General features: G+C 34.7%; 1 protein-coding gene across 3 annotated transcripts in view; it reads right to left on the bottom strand.

Moving 5' to 3' along the window:
* The window catches only part of LOC129234551 (zinc finger CCCH domain-containing protein 13-like), a 73,732-nt gene extending 57,709 nt beyond the window's left edge, over positions 1-16,023 (bottom strand). For 2 of the 3 annotated variants that reach the window (XM_054868566.1, XM_054868568.1), the window contains exons 1-4: positions 15,841-16,023; positions 7,077-7,205; positions 3,635-3,768; positions 2,106-2,193 (exon numbers count right to left, since the gene is read on the bottom strand). In XM_054868566.1, coding sequence (XP_054724541.1) covers positions 2,106-2,193; positions 3,635-3,768; positions 7,077-7,205 — 351 coding nt within the window. In that variant the 5' untranslated portion in view covers positions 15,841-16,023. The remainder of the gene's footprint in view (positions 1-2,105; positions 2,194-3,634; positions 3,769-7,076; positions 7,206-15,840) is intronic. The other variant, XM_054868567.1, reaches the window with a different exon arrangement.
* Positions 16,024-18,417: the final 2,394 nt, after the last annotated feature.

The raw sequence follows: 18,417 nt of genomic DNA, 5'->3' as shown, positions 1-18,417 counted from the left end.
ATTATTAAGCTGCTTGATGAACTGAATTTGGAGCTAAATAAAATTGGCCGTGTGAAAAAAAGTCTTCTCTTAAATCGATCCCTGCTACTTTTAATGTCTGTCCTTGTGACTTATAAACAGTTGCAAAGCAAACTTTCACAGGAAACTGCACTCTTCCAAATTTAAGAGGATAGTCCGCCTGTGATGATGTTCTTAAAAACATCGCTTCTAGTTTTGAAAAAATGAAAACAAAAGACAGAAAACATTATTATTCAGTAAGTTACCGCCCATTAGCCAGGGCTTTATTTGACTTGAGAAAAATCTCGAAGAATGACGTGAGAAACAAAAACAATATCAAAATTACAGTTCGCTATTGGCCAAAAGTTGAGATGAAGTACTAAATAATGATTTGAATGGAGGAAAGCCTTCGAAAATAAGGGATTTGAATTTCAATGACAGGTTTTTAATTTTGCAGAAATTAAGGGGTTTTAATTAATTTCTCCCGAACTAATTGAGATTTCGAAAAATCCTTTCTTAGTGGTTACTTTTGTAATCATGCGGACATGCCTGCCAAATTTCAAGTCTGAAGCTTCAGCGGTTTCGGCTGTGCGTTGATATATATATATATATATATATATATATATATATATATATATATATATATGTTATCTCAGGACATTGATTTTTATATATTAATATATATATATATATATATATATATATATATATATATATATATATATATATATATATATATACATCATATTTTTCGTGGGTTTAGTATTTCCAGCCAATGAGCAGGGAAACAATGCTGTTTTGGCCGCATTATAACACTCAGTCAATAAATAACTATGCCCAAATGTTTTCAATATGCAAATACAGTGAAACCTCCGAATAGCGGACAGTCAAGGGACCAGAAGTTTTGTCCGTTATTGAGAGGTGTCCGCTATTAGGGGGAACTACTTAATTTACCTTTTTCAAAATGGGCTGTTGTTCTCTTTGTAGAACACAATCGAAACAATTGCGAAAGGTTTACTACATTTTACGTCAAGTGTAATTAATGTGTTTTTTCTTAATAAAGGTATACTGACAGCACACACTTGTCTTAAAAAGCATTTAATCAAAGTAATCAGTTAAAACAGTTTGACATCTCTTTTTTGCATTACCAACGGCGGCGATTCGGCGGAGCAACCCTCCCCCCACCCCTCCTCCCACACTTTTTATGGATAATTTATTTATTTTCTCTCAAGTATCACTATTGCATGATTGATAGTTGGCAATATAACCTTGAGTATGGGCAAATCTTTTTCATATCTAAAAATTAAACAACCCAACGAAACCACGGCGCCATAAAGCCGACTACTACCGGCGCCGGTCTGCTCAATTGAATCTCCCGAGAGCCCTAGTTAGAAAAAGCGCCCAGTTTCCTCTTTTTTATTTTAACTTTTGCATAGTTATTGTGCACAAAATTCATTAAAATCTTAAGAAAAACGAACGTTAATTGTTAGACTGACATCAGTTTTCACTTATCTGCTTCAATACTCTCAAAACTAGCCGTTACAAAATTATGACTTTTTTTTTCTTTTTCATTTTTTGCTGCCCGCAAAAAGTACCATGCCTTTTAGTTCTTTTTTTTTCTGCCCCCAACTTTTAAGCCCCAATCGCTGCCTCTGCCCATTACCATCCTTTTAATTTCAAGAAACAGTGATAAGGAAATGGGGGGGGGGGGGGGGAATATCAGTTGTGGAGGATGAAAAGCTTTGTAAGGCAAGCAGTTACTAAGATATTCTGTGAAAAGAAAAAAAAAAAACCGGAAGAGCTACGATCGCAAGGGAAATTTTTTGGGAAATAACTGTCCGTTATTCGGAGTGTTCGTTATTCAGAGTGAATTACATGGACTGGCCTATATTGAGGGACTGGGACTTGCAAAAATGTCCGTTAATTAGAGGTGTCCGTTATTCGGGAGTGTCCGTTAAGGGAGGTTTCACTGTACTAAAAATAAATATGCGATTGAATGTTTTCACACACCAGTATCTAAAAAGCAAAACAGCAACAAAGAAAACTCAAAACATTTAGGAGATATAGGACAAATATTTGAATTAAAAACATTATGATCCAAAACTTACCTTTGGAGAGATGGAACCTGTTCTTGATTCTTTTGGTTCATCACGTTTAGTTCTTACTTTATGCCGCAAATCTTTTTCATTAGGATCCCTAGAATTTATTTTTTAAAAGATTTTATTTTCAACTTGTTTGCACTCGTATAACAAGTTTTTTTTTTGATAAACTAATTTACTAAATTAATGATTAAATTAATTGCAGGTCTCCCTCTTTGAATACCAGTATACATAATTTAAGAACAGTATATAGGGAGAATTTGACCTAATCTGCCAAACGAAATGGCGTGTTAGAAGAGTCCAAATGAAGCATAGGACCACCCATTATTGTGTCTAACTTGTAACCATATCCGAGTTACAGTAGAAAGAAGAAAAATGAGCCAAAAAGAAAAACAAATTTTTGAGATTAAGACCGATTTCTGAAATTTCCCAAAAATCTACACACAAAATGAGAACACATTTGAAAAGAATAGACGAAATTGTATAAAAAGAAACTTTTTTCATCAAGATTGTTTCATTTATCAGCGAGCTACAAGCTTTGAAACATTCAAAGTACTCAAAGTTGAACTGGCGCCAAAATCTGTAAACAGCATTTTCAAATTAATAGCTTGAGCTACAACCAGTCAAATCTAATAAAAACTGGTCTACCTTACTAGCTTTCAAATGATATCATAGTAAGTCATATTGGAGTTCAAGTTTGGCACAAGTTAAACCTCTTGTTTGAAAGTTTAAAACCAATGTTTGTCACAAAAATAGACTAGTGAACATATCACAGCCTTTTAAGTACAAAAGCCCTTTGCAAATTTCTGCCTCCATCTGTTTTTTGAGCAAAACACAATTTTTATGCATAATTATGATAAGATGAATATGTTTTCACTTTGTTTTCAGTCAAAATATGGCTGAAGATCAGGGAAACTTGCGCCGCTTTCTTGGATTCTGGGTTTGTTTTTTAAGTTTTTGTTTCATATCAAAAAACTATTAAATTGTGGGTAAAATAACACATGTTGAATTAAAGAGTATAAAAGATTTTGTAAATACCAGAAATATCAAAATATTTTAGTTGTGTAAAAAATGCGCTAGAAGAATTTTGCACAATAAATTAGGCAGATGGAACTTTTGGCTATATACCTCTGTTAATTAATGATGCAAACAAGTTTTTTTTTTTTTGCCTGAAGAAGAATTTAAACAGCCAGGCACTACTTAAACATATTTAAAAATAATTTTAACTTTCTAAAACTAAGTTATGCCTTTATCTTCAAAGAGTCCTGATAGCTTAGAAAATTTGACAGATAAATATTTAATCCCTTACTACTTAAATGTCCATTAATATGATGTACAATGTACACATAATATTATGTATATAGTTTTTTAAAGTAGTTTAAAGTAGATTTCAGAGTTCAAGAAATTTTATAAACCACTAAAATATTACATAGAAAAGCGTTTCATTACAAACTTTGATTAAATGTAATAATAAGAGAATTATCAATCGCATTCCAAACTTTTTGCAGTGAAGAAAATTGAGAAAGCGAAACTCATACTTTTCTGGTTTTGGAGGACGTCTAGAAGAACCAGGAAAAGGGTCGTGCTGATAGCGGCAAGTATTGCCATAAGCGCATGCACCTGTGCGTAACCAGTTACGACATTTCTCATTTGGATCAGTTCGATTGTGTCTCTAGAAGAAAAAGAAGTATATGTAATTTTTTTCTTTGATTACTCTAAGGAAGCTGTCAATATCTAACAAAAAATACACAAAGGAGTAATTCACTAAACCCAAAAACTTGTTGATAACTACTACAAGTATATTTTAAAGCAAAAAATAAATAAATAAATAAATAAAATGACAAAACAGAAACAATTGTTGTTTTTTAATTGATATGAAAAACTTTCAAATGAATAAATGACATAAAAATAGTTATCCTCATATAAATAATAGCCGATGATCGAGAACCCTGCGTGTTTCAACAATGAAACTCACGCCGCAGCATGGTAATTCAGTCAACTCGCGATAACTCGAAATTTTCGATAACTTTAAAAAAAAACTAATTTCCTGCATCTTTAATGCTTTTTTAATGAAATATTATCTCTTTAACTCGAAGTATTTTTTTCTTTCTCCTTGATAGCTCGATTTTTTTCACCATTCACTAAAAAAAATTTCAATGTCCTGAAATTCGTTTTTCTAACTTCTCTATGCCTTTAATTTTAATTATGCCTTTATTAATTTAATTATTAAATCTCCCCAATTTACGCTTTTAAGAAAAAAAACATGTCCTTGGGTTGTTTTTTTTTTTTTGTGATTTTCACAGTCATGTTCACCACAGATATATGGGAGGGGAGACATGTTGTTTCAGCTGCTGTTTTCTGTCAGCAGTGGACAATGGTCGAGTTTCTAGAATAAACGTTCTCTCAACCAGAGTGACCAGTTCTCAGAACACAACCTCTAGTCTTCGTCTTCCTACTTTGCTTATTAGTGCTGCGAAGAAGCTAAGGCTTATTTTTCATTGAATTATGGCTACAAAACGAAAATGCACTACACTTTCTATTGCAGAGAAGGAAAAGTGATTGATGCAGTTGAAAAAGGACTAAAGAAAGATTGATATTGCGAAGGAGTTTGGTATTCCAAACAGCACACCGTCAACCATTCTCAAAAATCAAGAGACTATTCTTGAAAACTATCAAGGGGATCGGAAAAGAATGGAGATTGGGGAATATCCAGAAGTTGAAAAATTCTTGATAAAATGGATAACACAATGTAAGACACAGAACATTCCACTTGGTGGAAACATATTCAGAGAACAGAAGAGGAAGATGAGGTCATTGAAGAACTTATCAATTATAAAAGATCACCTTTAAAGAAGCAGAAAGTGCCATGCATGTGATGCGGGCGTTCATTGAATGCTGATATGGACACAAAGACATTCAATGCTATTTCCCATCTGGAAAATACAATTGACGTGGAAAGAAAAAAGAATACCCGTCAAACTCTTCTTGACAGTTATTCTTATTTTGTAATCGATTTTTTTAATGAAGTACATAGTACTTATATTAAATGGAATGAATTTTTGTTAAGATTTTCAATAACTTGAATTTTTTATCTCTTCCCTCCAATTTCGAGTTAGCAAGAGTCGACTGTATGTTTTGGTAATGTTTAGCACGCAGGGAAAGGCTTTATTGTGACAAGGCTAAACTTGATCCGGTAACTTGACTATTTTACTGTAAGACAGTCATTTTAGAGGAATGAAGAATCAAAAAAGTGGTTGAAAATTAGAGCTATCCATTGGAGTTTAGGGTTAAAATTTCAAATATCAAAATATCACCAAACAGGCAATTGCATAATTCAAATATAGAAGAGTAGAAGCCAATTTCACCCGTCATACCTTGACGGCAATTTTTTAGTTAAAATTATAATAACCTTAACAAACGTTAGCACCACTGCTGCAGTTGAACCCATAGAGCAGGAATTAGTAAACGGAGGGAGCTAGTCCAATCATTGGCAAAGAACAAGCTTGGGCAAAGAGCTTAAGTTACGTTTGACTCAACAACGGTGAATGGTTGACACATTTTGCGTGAAACTAGTGAAATAAACCTGATTTCTTCCAATGCTTTTCTTTAAAACCTATCACATGACTTGGGATCCTTCCTTCGCGAATTAAAGTCTTCAGTCGCTCCATTTTATCTCTTTTCAATGGTTGAATCTTACATTTGAACTTAAGTAATAAGTATTACTGCCAGGGATGTGCACAGGGGGGGGGGAGACGGAGAAGGGACACCAGTTGTCCCACATCTGAACCTGAAGGAGGCCAGAGATTTTCGAAATGAAGGGTGAAATACATGCAGGGACACAACATGCAAGGGTAAACAATGGAGGGAGGAGCGTGACGGCCCCCAAAATGTCTGTGCACGCCCCTGATTACTGCACGAAGCTCACGTGTGGAAGACTTGACTTAAATGCTATTAAACTACTATTTCTAAGCTTTATTAAATTATAAATAATTATTTCGTCTTTCAAGCAAAAATTTTCAACAAAAGTGAAACATGCAATTTTTTCCAAATTTGCAGTCAACTTGTAGTACTCAGCTGACAAGATACTCTCCTGCTTTTTTAAATGTTGTTCTTGTTTATGTTTTGCTCTTTGCCGTCATTTTCAGATTTATCTTTAATGTCTGATGGAATCTCATCTTTGAGTCAGAACTGTCTTTGTAATAAAGCACCTGCTTTGCAGGTTTGTTCCTTAGCTGCTGATTTTTTTTCTTGTTTTAATTTTTCACATGCATCTCTTTTCCCTTGTCTTTTGGCAGTACATCCCACTTTACTTTCTAACCTTGCCTTCCCACTTCCCTTCCCCTACTTCTCTTTTTTTTTCTCTCTTTTTATAACATTCTTGACACAGTTGTCCTGAGAAAAGGTCACTTTTTCCTCCGGTTATTTCGGTTTGTCCTTATCATTCTGATGGAAAAAGTGTTTTTTGAAGAGGTTAGGGATTGCTGGGGATACCGAAGAAGATAGTTTGCTCAAGATCGGTATGTTATTAACTTATCTAAGGCTAAAAGCTAAGAGATGGAGTGAGGTGGAGAAAAGCATGCTAATTACTAGCTGTAGCAAGCTTGTTGATACAAGTAGGAGTGTTTGTTTCAGGTGGTAGATTGTAAATTACACTAAACAGTTGAAAAACATACACTGTTGTCACCAGACCATCACTGTGACCTTCAAGCTATACTTGGATGCAAGATAGTTCTCATGTCGTCACTAGAGAGCTATTCTTCTCACAGAAACAAATTTTGATCTTTTGGAGCCTGTTTTTCCCTCATTAATTTATGTTTTTTTTTCCACAAGTGTCAACTACTAGTGCAGTGTCAAATACTGGTGTCTTTACCTTAGACAAAACTTATCTATTTTTAACTACAAAATATGCAGTAGAATAATTAGAAGAAATGAAAAAGATTTAAAATATAGGCTAATTCAAAAACTAACATAAAAACTTACATCAGCAGGTTGAGCAGCAATATTTACAGCATTTGGTCCAAGCCTTTCAAACACACTAGGACGTCTTGGATGTTCATCATTGTCCTTTGTATTTTCTACAGTTACTTTTCTTTTCACCTTGTTAGACATCTATCCCAATTAAAGTATAATTAAGAATTAAAACAAAAAGGGGCAAAATTTTCCTTTTATTAAACATGAGATTTAAATTGAGAATCGTTTCAAAGGAAAAAAAAAATATTATCCTGATATTAAAATTTGGAGAATTATTTAAAATATTTTTCTTGCAACTACATCAAAAAATACTATAAATATAAATCATGTCAAAAAATTACACCCATTTTTAGCCTAAATGTAAAAAATAAAATTATAAATTTTAGTTTAGCTATATTATAAAGAAAATTTACATCTAGGAGAATTTTACTGGTCTGCTAGAGATTTTAGATGATTAAATACTTTTACAATAAATTAAAATTAATGTAAAAAAAATCTGAAAATAAAAGCAACACATTTAAAAAGAAGATACATTAAAAAGTGACAAAACAGTATTATTTTATACACTAAAGGAATTTGTGTTGCATAAAGGAAGAAGAAATCTCATGACATTCAGTTAATTAGGTTACAATTTTAATACTTTGTGCTTTACATAGATGTGTTATAAGAAGCCTGTAGATGTTCTTTACATTGATTTTCAAAAAGCTTTCGATAAGGTACCGCATGTTGCTCTACTTAGCAAATTAGCTGATGTAGGAATAGGAGGGAAAACTTTCATTTGGGTAAAAAATTGGCTGACCGGAAGGAAACGAAGAGTAGTTGTAAGGGGAAATTATTCTAATTGGAGTGAGGTTTTAAGCGGGGTTCCTCAAGGATCAGTGTTGGGGCCTGTTTTGTTCATTGTTTTTATGAACGATATTCACAAAAATATTTCTGGGAACATGAATTGTTTTGCTGATGATGTCAAAGTTATGGGGACTGCAGAAAATGAAGAACAAGCAAAACAGCTGCAAGAGGATCTAGATCATATTACGGAGTGGGCTGATAAATGGGGTATGGCTGTTAATGTTGGGAAATGTCAAGTGCTACATTTAGGGCATGGAAATAAGTGTACAAGTTATTATTTGCAAGGTTCAGTCATTAGTCAGGCAGACAAAGTTACTGATCTGGGGGTCTTAATAAGTAAGGATTTAAAGTATAGCCAACAATGCAGCATTGCTAGTAACAAGGCAAAAAGATGCTTGGGTTTATCAATAGATCTATTTCAAACAAATCTAAAGAAGTTCTTCTGCCCTTATATAGAAGTTTGGTAAGACCTCATTTGGAGTATGCTGTTCAGTTTTGGTCTCCTTATCTTAAGAAAGACATTAATGTATTGGAAAGGGTTCAAAGGCGAGCTACAAGGCTAATAAATGAACTTTCTCACTTAGACTATGATTCCAGGCTTAGAAGGCTAAAAATGTACAGTCTTGAGCAAAGAAGAGACCGAGGGGACATGATTCAATTGTTTAAATTTATTAAAATGAAAGATGTTACGGGGCTAAAGTTTAGCACTGAAAACAGGACAAGGGGTCATTATTTTAAGCTATTTAAATCTCAGGCTAACATGGATGTTAGGAAAAATTATTATTTTAGCAGGGTAGTGGAACCTTGGAACAGTTTACCGGAAGAGGTGGTAATGAGCAAGGGAGTAGATAGTTTTAAGAGGGCCATTGATTTTCACTGGGTATTGTAAATTGACTAGGACCAGTCTAGATGGGCCCAGAGTCTGTTGCTGGTCGTCACTTTTGTATTTGTATTTGTATTTCTATGGGGGAGGGGGGGCCTGGTGCACACTGCATATGCACCATTGAAATCACTAGGGCAGGCTGCTTTAAAGAGTCTTTTTCTCTTTTTTGGAAGACTTTGGTTCTTGAGGGAGGGAAGGGGGATACTAAATAGTATTTAAGGTGGGAATACCATTGCTCTCTTGGTAGGGTTGGGCACTCCTGGCATTTCACATTACTTATACCCAAGTTGGTATTTTGCTCAGCATGGGGGAGGGGGGTAATTTTACTCCTAAAAACTACTTTTTGTTCAAAAAAAAAAAAACATAACTAGCAGATATTTTGAATTTTTTTGAACTTTAAGAACACCCTTTTTGGAGCGCTTCATAATTGGGACAAGGTAAACCTGCCACTGCCTTTTGATTTTTTTTTTAATTAAATAAAAGTTGCCACAGAGAACATAAAAACTGGCCACTAGAGGGCGCCTGTGATGCAGGGAGTGTTTTTTGCTGCTAATTTGATAAGTGTTTTTTTACTATAATTTTTCATTATTACTGTCTAGTTTTAGGTTTTTTTACTTTACTTTATCATGTAATTTAGTTTTATTGTGGTTTGGGGGCTCATTTTCGCTGTTATTGTATTCTTGAAGTGTTTTTGCATTTTTTGGAGCTAAGCCTAACATGTGGTGATCTCCTGGTTTTGATCTTGTGTGCTTTATTGGGTGTAGCAACTCTGTTTATTTACTGCTGTTTTTAGTATTTATTCTGTGTTTTTTTGCATTTTTATCTTACTGTTTTGCCTTTTGGAACATATTCACTGAGTAGAAATGGGTGTTATATGCATTATGAAAGAGGTAAAGAGTGGGAAGGGGGACAGGTGGATCTCTTGTGATTTATGTCATATGTTCTGCCTGTATAAGGGGGAAAATGAGTCTGTTTTTGAAGAGGATTATATTTGCACTAAATGTGCTGAACTCTCAGACTTAAGACTTAAGATGCTAGTTTTGGAAGCCCAGTTAGCATTAGGGTGTAAGCCAGTTGTAGAGGGTATAAATGTTTCAGAGATTCAGGGGGAAGTTTCAAATGAGGAGTTAGATTGGGAAACTAAGGGTGTAATTTTGGGGGACTCTATGGTAAGGGAGGTGGGTAACACAGTTGGGAGAGTAAAGCGTAAGGTGGCTAGGTGTTGTTTACCAGGGGCTCGGGTAAAAGACGTTAATATGGTTGCTGAAAAGAAGGGAGTATTGAATAAGGAGGACATGGTTACTTTGTGGGTGGGAACAAATGATGTAGGCCACAGTAAAAATGAGGAGTTTTCTAGGGAATGGGAATCCCTGTTGGATAAAGCAACCAGCTTTTCGACGAATGTCCAAGTGGTTGGTTTGCTTCCCAGGTATGGAGTGCATAGGAGCTGGCTAAATCAACGTGCGAGGTGTATGAACTTGCTACTGAAGTCAATTTGCGAAAAGCGCAGTATCAGGTTCATTGATGTATGGAGTCATTGTAAACGGGATTGGATTGCTAGGGATGGCCTGCATCTGAGCTCTACAGGGGTCAAAATGGTTAGTGGATTAATTTTAAGGGCTTCGGAGTCAAAAAACTAAGTTGGAATGGGGGGCATGGTTCAAGCACCAGGTATCGAGAGAACGAAATGTTTTTGGGTATTGCTAGAAATGGAAATAAAGTGACAAACAAGAGTAGTAATGTTAACAATTGTAATTTAGGAAATTTCAGGGTGTTAAATAAAAGCAACTTAGGCATGCTTAAAGTTTTCTATACCAATGCTCGCAGTATTAGGAACAAGATGGATGAATTGAAAAGCATAGTTATGGATGAGAAGTTGGATGTTATCGGAATTACAGAGACATGGGCTACCGAATCTGATGCAGAGTTATTACATATTGCTGGGTATAATTTATTCAGACAGGATAGAGTAGGTAAAAGAGGTGGTGGGGTTTTATTTTATGTTAGAGACAATTTTATTTGCAACGAATTGGTCATAAATGATAAGCCTACTGATATTGATATGGTTTGGCTGGAGTTGATGAGCAGTAAGGGCATAAAGCTACGCTTTGGAAACATTTATAGGCCACCTAATTCAAACCAGGGACAAGATGAACAGATGTACCGTATTATTAGTGACATGTCCAGTAAGGGATCCGTTATCATAATGGGGGATTTCAATTTTCCGGGTATTGATTGGAATAATTTTTATCCTGGTAATGGCAAAGAAGAGGAATTTTTAAAAGTAATTGGTGACTGTTTCTTAGATCAAGTTGTAACTCAGGGAACTCGAGAGGAGGCCATTTTGGATCTAGTTTTTTGTGACATAGGTAGTTTTGTTCAGGGGTTGAGTGTAGGGGAGCATATTGGAGATAGTGATCATAACAGCATTAGGTTCCGGGTTAAATTTGAAGTGTGCAAAGATGATAATTTTAGGTTTGTGCCCAATTTCAGAAACACCAATTTTGTTGCACTTAGGCAGAGCTTAAAAGAGGTTTTTTCGTCAGGGTTGGAAAATAGCGACGTAGATCAGCAGTGGACGGAATTTAAGGATAAACTTGCTAAAACCGTTGGGGACTATGTTCCATTTAGGAGAAAAGGTGTTAGTACCAAAATTTGGCCCATGTGGTTCTCCAGGGAGACTAAAGAAGCTCTTAATTATAAGCAAGCCACTTTTCGTAGGTTTAAAGAAAATGGTCAGAGTGCAGAGAGGCTCCAGTATGGTAAGGCAAGGCGAAATTTTAAGTATTTGGTACGGATTCAGAAAAGGGAATTGGAGCAAAGGCTGGCAGATGACATTGATGGGAACCCTAAGAGGTTTTTTGCTTACGCTAATTCTGGGAAAGCTCGAAACAGTCAAATTGGGCCTTTGGTTGATGAGCATGGAAATTTAATCCAAAACGATAGGGATATTGCAAATGTTCTAAATAACTTTTTTTCCAGTGTGTTTAACGATAACTGTATCTCAACAGTTGACACTAACAAGACACAAGCTATTATACAGCTTGAGGATTTTGTATTTTCCAGGGAGGAGGTTTTATTTCATTTGAAAAAGATTAAAGCAACTAAAGCTGCGGGACCAGATAATATTTATCCAAAAATTTTAGTTGAATGTGCAGAGGAATTAGTGGATGTTATTTTGAATATTTTCAATGCTTCTTATAACTCGGGGACGGTGCCAGAGGACTGGAAGCTGGCTAACATAACGCCACTCTTCAAGAAGGGGTCTAAAGGTATTGCTGGGAATTATAGACCTGTAAGTTTGACTTCGGTGATTTGTAAGATTTTCGAAACTTTGATCAAAATTAAGATCATGATGTTCTTAGAGACTAATAGTCTGTTGACTAGTTTGCAGTATGGTTTCAGGAAAGGTAAATCCTGTACTACTAATTTATTGCATTTCTACGACAAGGTTACCTCAGCTTTAGATAACAAAAAATGTGTGGATGTTGTTTATATTGATTTTCAAAAAGCTTTTGACAAGGTACCGCATGTTGCTCTTCTCAGCAAGTTAGCTGACATTGGAATAGGAGGAAAAACTTTACTTTGGGTTAGAAATTGGCTTACTGGTAGGAAGCAAAGAGTAGTTGTGAGAGGAAATCATTCTAATTGGAGTGATGTTTTAAGTGGGGTTCCTCAGGGATCAGTTTTAGGGCCTCTTTTGTTTATTATATTTATAAATGACATCGATGAAAATATTTCTGGAAGCATGAATTGTTTTGCTGACGATGTAAAAGTTATGGGGATTGTCGAAAATGAAGAACAAGTAAAACAGCTGCAAGAGGATTTAGATCATATTACTAAGTGGGCAGATAAATGGGGTATGGCAGTTAATGTAGGGAAATGTCAAGTGCTACACTTAGGTCATGGAAATAAGCGTATGAGATATCGTTTACAGGGTTCAGTCATAAATCAGGCAGAAAATGTTATGGATCTGGGTGTCTTTATAAATCAGGACTTCAAGTTTAGTCAACAGTGCTAGTAACAAAGCCAACAAAATGCTTGGGTTCATCAATAGATCTATTTCAAACAAATCTAAGAAAGTTCTTCTGCCTTTATATAGGAGTTTAGTAAGACCTCATTTGGAGTATGCTGTTCAGTTTTAGTCGCCTTATCTGAAGAAAGATATTTTTGTATTGGAAAGGGTTCAAAGAAGGGTAACTAAATTAGTAAGGGGACTCTCAGATTTAGATTATGATACCAGACTTAATAGGCTTAACATGTATAGCCTGGAGCAAAGGAAAGTCAGAGGGGACATGATTCAGTTATTTAAATTTATCAAAATGAAAGATGTAAATGGATTAAATTTTTGCGGGGAAAGCAGGACAAGGGGTCATTGTTTTAAGCTATTTAAATCTCAGGCTAACTTGGAAATCAGGAAAAACTACTACTTTAGCAGGGTCGTGGGCACTTGGAATAGCTTACCGGAAGAGGCGGTAATGAGCAAGGGAGTGGATAGCTTTAAGAGGGCCATTGATCTTCATTGGGGACTAATTAATTGACTAGGACCAGCCTAGCTGGGCCCAGTGCCTGTTGCTGGTCGTCACATTTGTATTTGTATAACTGGAAAAGCATGAAGCATTGCATCAGAAGTTTAGATGCATGAAATAAACTGCTAGTATTTTACAGTAAGTTACCGCCCAGAGCCAGGGATAAGGCAGAAATACAATAAATACACCAGCCAGCTCAATTATTCCAGCCGAGGACTGCAGTTTCGTGCTTTTTAGCACTCATCAGCCCGGAGTAGGAAGTAACTGAGCTGGAGGCGGAAAACCTCTTAAAGGACAGTAATTTACAGCAAAAAACCTAGCTTTGCCTTCAATCTAGAGGTAAACCGCACCATTGCTGTGGTCACTCGTCTGGTGTGCTAATTCTACATTACCAGTTTGTTTGGTTCTTTAGGCTCCTTAAAGAGCTTTTCCGCTTATGTGCTTAAAATTTATAAGAACAGGGTTAATGAATCACAAAAGTTGCAAAGTGAGTATTGGGGACCCTTTTGTAATGTTTGTAAGACTAGAACCGTAGAAGAACGGACCAGGAGCTTGTACAGTAGAACGTCTTTAATCCGATTCCCCGTAATAAAAAAACAAATTAGCCATTAACTATATTAATTTGTTTTTGCTTACAAAATGATTTATTCATTTCATATATTTATTTCAAATTAACAATTATACTTAACATATATTAATTTATGGTGCATTTACATTTCACAAAATAGATCAACACTTTCTATTTTAAATTGCACAAAAATTGAAGAATTGCAGTTTAGCTTTTTAAACAGATATTCAGTATTCTGTCAAATATTAGGTTTGAATCTTTAGTTTCAATGATGCATTGAATAATATAAGTTTAAAAACATTAATACCATCATATTAAGAGATAAAATTACTAAAACAAAGCTAGCTACATTCCATCCTCATAAGTAAAACAAATCTATTTTCGACAAGACGATTTTTAGTTCCCCCACCCCCCCTTTGGTATAAAGGTGCCAACCCCATGTTTACTTAATTAAATAAACAATATTTTACACGATTATTTGCATAATTGCTGATGATTAATTTAGCAGTTGTTACCGATCTTTCCTGTACATAGTGTAAATAAATTTCCTGAGTTTCCCTCAAGAACTGTTTCTTCATTTCAAGAAAGTGGAAGTCGCACCGGAACCTTTAACAATACATTAAAGAGTCAAAAAAAAAAAAAAAAAAAAAACATATATATATATATATATACCAATAAACTATATGTTGGTGACTAATGACAAAAAAGTGTAAATATTTAGCATTCTACTGTTGTATTGCTTATTGCTCTCAACAAGACTTGTTCAATCATTCAATCACTACAGGTTCTGGACCAAAAAATTTGTCACTGAAATAACACCTTTATCAAATTTTTTTATGGGCATAATGAACTCAAAAGTTTCAGACAGTGTTGCAAGTATATATGTGTGCATATTTAGTACAATTCAGATTACTGGCTGTCTAAGGCAGCTTGGTGTTTGCAAACAAGAACTCTCACTGACTTAGAGGGTGCAGAATTTCAGCACTGCCCGTCTCACTATTGGCGATTTCCGTTTATCTCGCCTTACCGTGATGTCAAAAGATTGTAAAAAAGTTGAAGTAAATTAATAAAGAAGAAGAGGGAAACTTCAGCCAATTTGTACTTTATTTTTTTGGGCTGCACAGCGATTTAATATTAGATATCACTCCAGCGCTCAAAACACTTAAATAACTCCAGACTCCAGTAACAATTAAATTACTAAATTGGTTACTGAGCTCGCTTACATCATTTTAAGTTGAGCCTTCTGACATTACTGTGCCATTGTGTGGCATTTTGTACTTTGGAAAATTATAAAACCGGTGAAATTGTTTCGTAAACTTCTCTGCAATTGTTGGTTTGAGAATGAAAATTACAGTGTTGTCCCCCCTCCAAGGCGATGGTGTACCCCTTAAGTGTTACATGGTACGGTACCCATCTTGAATAAAAGACCTCAAAAATGAAAGAAATACCAAGTGACAAAACTGCCTTAAAAATTCCAATGATAATGCAATATGCGGGATGGACCCCCCCCCCCCCCCCCACAGGGGGAGCACTCCGGTTAATTAGCTTTTTTCTATTAGTTTATTATTTTACTATTATAAAGTGATTTCAGTATTTTTGAGTAATTTCTTTGTAATAAAAATTATTTTTTTAAAAAAAGAGGATTATTTTGCCCCCCCCCCCTTTCGTGCAAAATGCAGGGACTTTTAACCCCTTCTTGCTGGTAGTGTAAGAAGTAATTAGCAACAGGTTTAAACTTTTTTTTTTGATGTTTGGGTTTGGCCATTTTTAAAAAGTCCATTTCGAACAAAAAATTTTTTTGAAATTATTTACCAAAACCTACACACAAACATCGTATTTAAATGTAAGGTCACGAATAAAAAAAATTTAGTTGTGTATTTGACTACATATATTTTAACAATAAAGCTGAGAAAGAAAACTAACACTGAACATTAACACAGAACTTACTTTCAACAAGATAATGAATCATACTTCCATGGATTTAAAGATTACAAATTCAAGCAAGTGTTGTTTACAGAAAACTCAAGATTTTTGCGGGAGTTTAACGACTTATTTTTCATACAAAAAAAATCTCAAACGAAACCAAACTTCTTTTTCCATAAAACTGAACATCTTTAAACTTTGTTTACAAAACACCAAGAAGTGGTTGGTTAGATTCCGGCGAAGAGACTTTCCTCTGACGTCATACTCGAGGCGGACAACAGAAAATTATGCTCAAAAATTCGGGGTTCATGCTGCCATCTAGTGACCAGTGTTACAAGTAACCATCATTTATCCCCGTCATCCAAACTCTCGAGTCCCTTGAGACTCTAATCCAACCAGCATGTTAGGGGAGGGGCCATGCTTAATGCATAATGTAAGGGTCTAGAGGGAGAGGGGAGTTGGAAAAATCTCTACATATTCTTATTGGGGGGCGGGAGGCAGACCAATTCTTACGTAATATTTTCCAAGTTGCTTCTGGAAGGAAAAAAAAATCATGAGGAGCTGTTTTTTTTCCTTTACAAAGAATGAATAGTGTAAAATATAATAAAAGAATTGCACTGTGTATGACATGTATTGTATGTATGTCTTATTTTTAATTAGTTGAAAAAACATGCAGGGTACATTCTTTTTAGTAAATATTTCTTTGCATAGAAAGGTTTTTTAAAATAATTAAAAATAGGGAATTTAATAACGATTCCAGTGATGTAAGATTCGTTATTTTATTATTTTGAAAAACGAAATGGAATCTTATAAAAGATAGAAGGGGAGGGGGGGACTTTGAAAAATCTTACTTACCTTTACAGGGGGAGGGGTCAAAAATTTCCAAAATCATCCTTACGTAATTAATGAATGGCTCCAGGGAGACTAGTCTAGAGCAGCTATATAAGCAAGCCCAGGGCCTGATTACCGCACAGGCCTACTAGGCCTGGGCCTGGGGCCCCCTCTTCGTAAGGGGCCCCAAATTACTTAAAGAATTATGCATAGCATTAAAACTTTACAAAAAATACACCCATTTTTAAAATATAGCCTTCAGGGGTCCTCCAAATTATTGTGGGCCTTGGGCCTCACTTTTAGTTAGTCGGGCCCTGAGCAAGTCGACGTAGAGCCGCAAAATAATAGATTATCTCCGACGCATCAGTTTGTTATTTAGCCATTTTTTCATCGGAGTTTTCTTTGTTGCGCTGTTTTTTAGGGTTACTACAGCAAAGCTTCGAATTTCGACAAATTTGCCGAAAATAATATTTTCTGGTCAATTCCACGGGTAAAACTGACTGACATTTACAGAGCAACACGAAAAGTATTTTGAAGCATAAACCATATAAAATATTAATTTTTAAAAGTATATTTTCGCCTCGCTAGTTGTACTTTTTAAGCTGAATTTCATGGTATAATTGAATTTCCAAAATACATATTGAGTGATTTTAGAAAAATTGTTAAAATCATGGTAACTGACTGACATGAATGCAACCTGTGTGAAAAAAGATTCAATAAGAAATTTTTCTAAAAGTAAAAGAAATTTTTATTAAATTCAGAACAGGATCAAAGAATTCTTTAACAATGAATAAACTTTCGGCCTATGGCATTTGAGTTAGAAAATATTGCTAGAATAATAAAGAATTACAGTAATTAGAACGGCTTTTGGTAACTGACTGACTTTTCTGAAAATTTCTAAATATACTAATGCAAATGTTCGATCGAAATTAAGTAGCAAAACTTTTATAAATAAGTTTACAGAAAAGCTAATGAAAATACATATTGTTAAATTTAATGGAGTGAACGCCGGTTTGACTGTAAAATACTTTCCACTTCTCTGTTTTGAATTGATGTATTTTTCGAATATTAGGCAATTATTTTCGAGATTTCGGCTGAAGCATTTCTAAATTATGTAAGAATGAATGATGATTTGCATAGCATGACAGAATTAAGTCATAATTCAGAAATTAGAAACATAGGAAACAGAAAAATTTTAAATTAACCGATTCGGCAATTTGAGAGAAATAACTCAGCTACAAATGCAAAACAAAATAAGCGCTAGCCAAACAAGACAAAGAAGTATCATCTTCCTCTTTTAGTCGTAATGTCATATAATTAAATTATCTAGCATTTAATGTTTATTCTTGTCAATCTTATGGTCTCAATGAAAAAATTTAGTTCATCAAGAATTGATAAATATCGAATTCAACATCGTGGAAATAATGGCTGCTTAGAACTATGAAATTTGCATTAATTTTTGACGTTTAGTATAATGCTTTTTGAATTCTAATTTCTTTCTACGTGGGCCAGAATATCCCACAAGACATTAAAATTTAATTTAAAAAGAATAAAGCAAAAAAAATCATGCATGCAAACAAAAATTACTAGGTTTATTTAGCCATTTCTACGCCACAGCATGCGTTTTGTTTTACACCTTTTCTTCTTCTTCTTCTTCTTCTTCTTCTTCTGGAGTTCCCGGAAGAAAATATTGTTGAGGACTGCGTACAGAGCGCTTTGCCTCCCTTTCGTATCTTATTTTGAATTTAAAACAGTTGTGTTAAGGCAGAT

Source organism: Uloborus diversus, chromosome 1 (genome assembly GCF_026930045.1).
Source record: "Uloborus diversus isolate 005 chromosome 1, Udiv.v.3.1, whole genome shotgun sequence".
Lineage (NCBI taxonomy): Eukaryota > Metazoa > Arthropoda > Arachnida > Araneae > Uloboridae > Uloborus > Uloborus diversus.
This window is presented reverse-complemented; position numbering and strand designations above follow the sequence as displayed.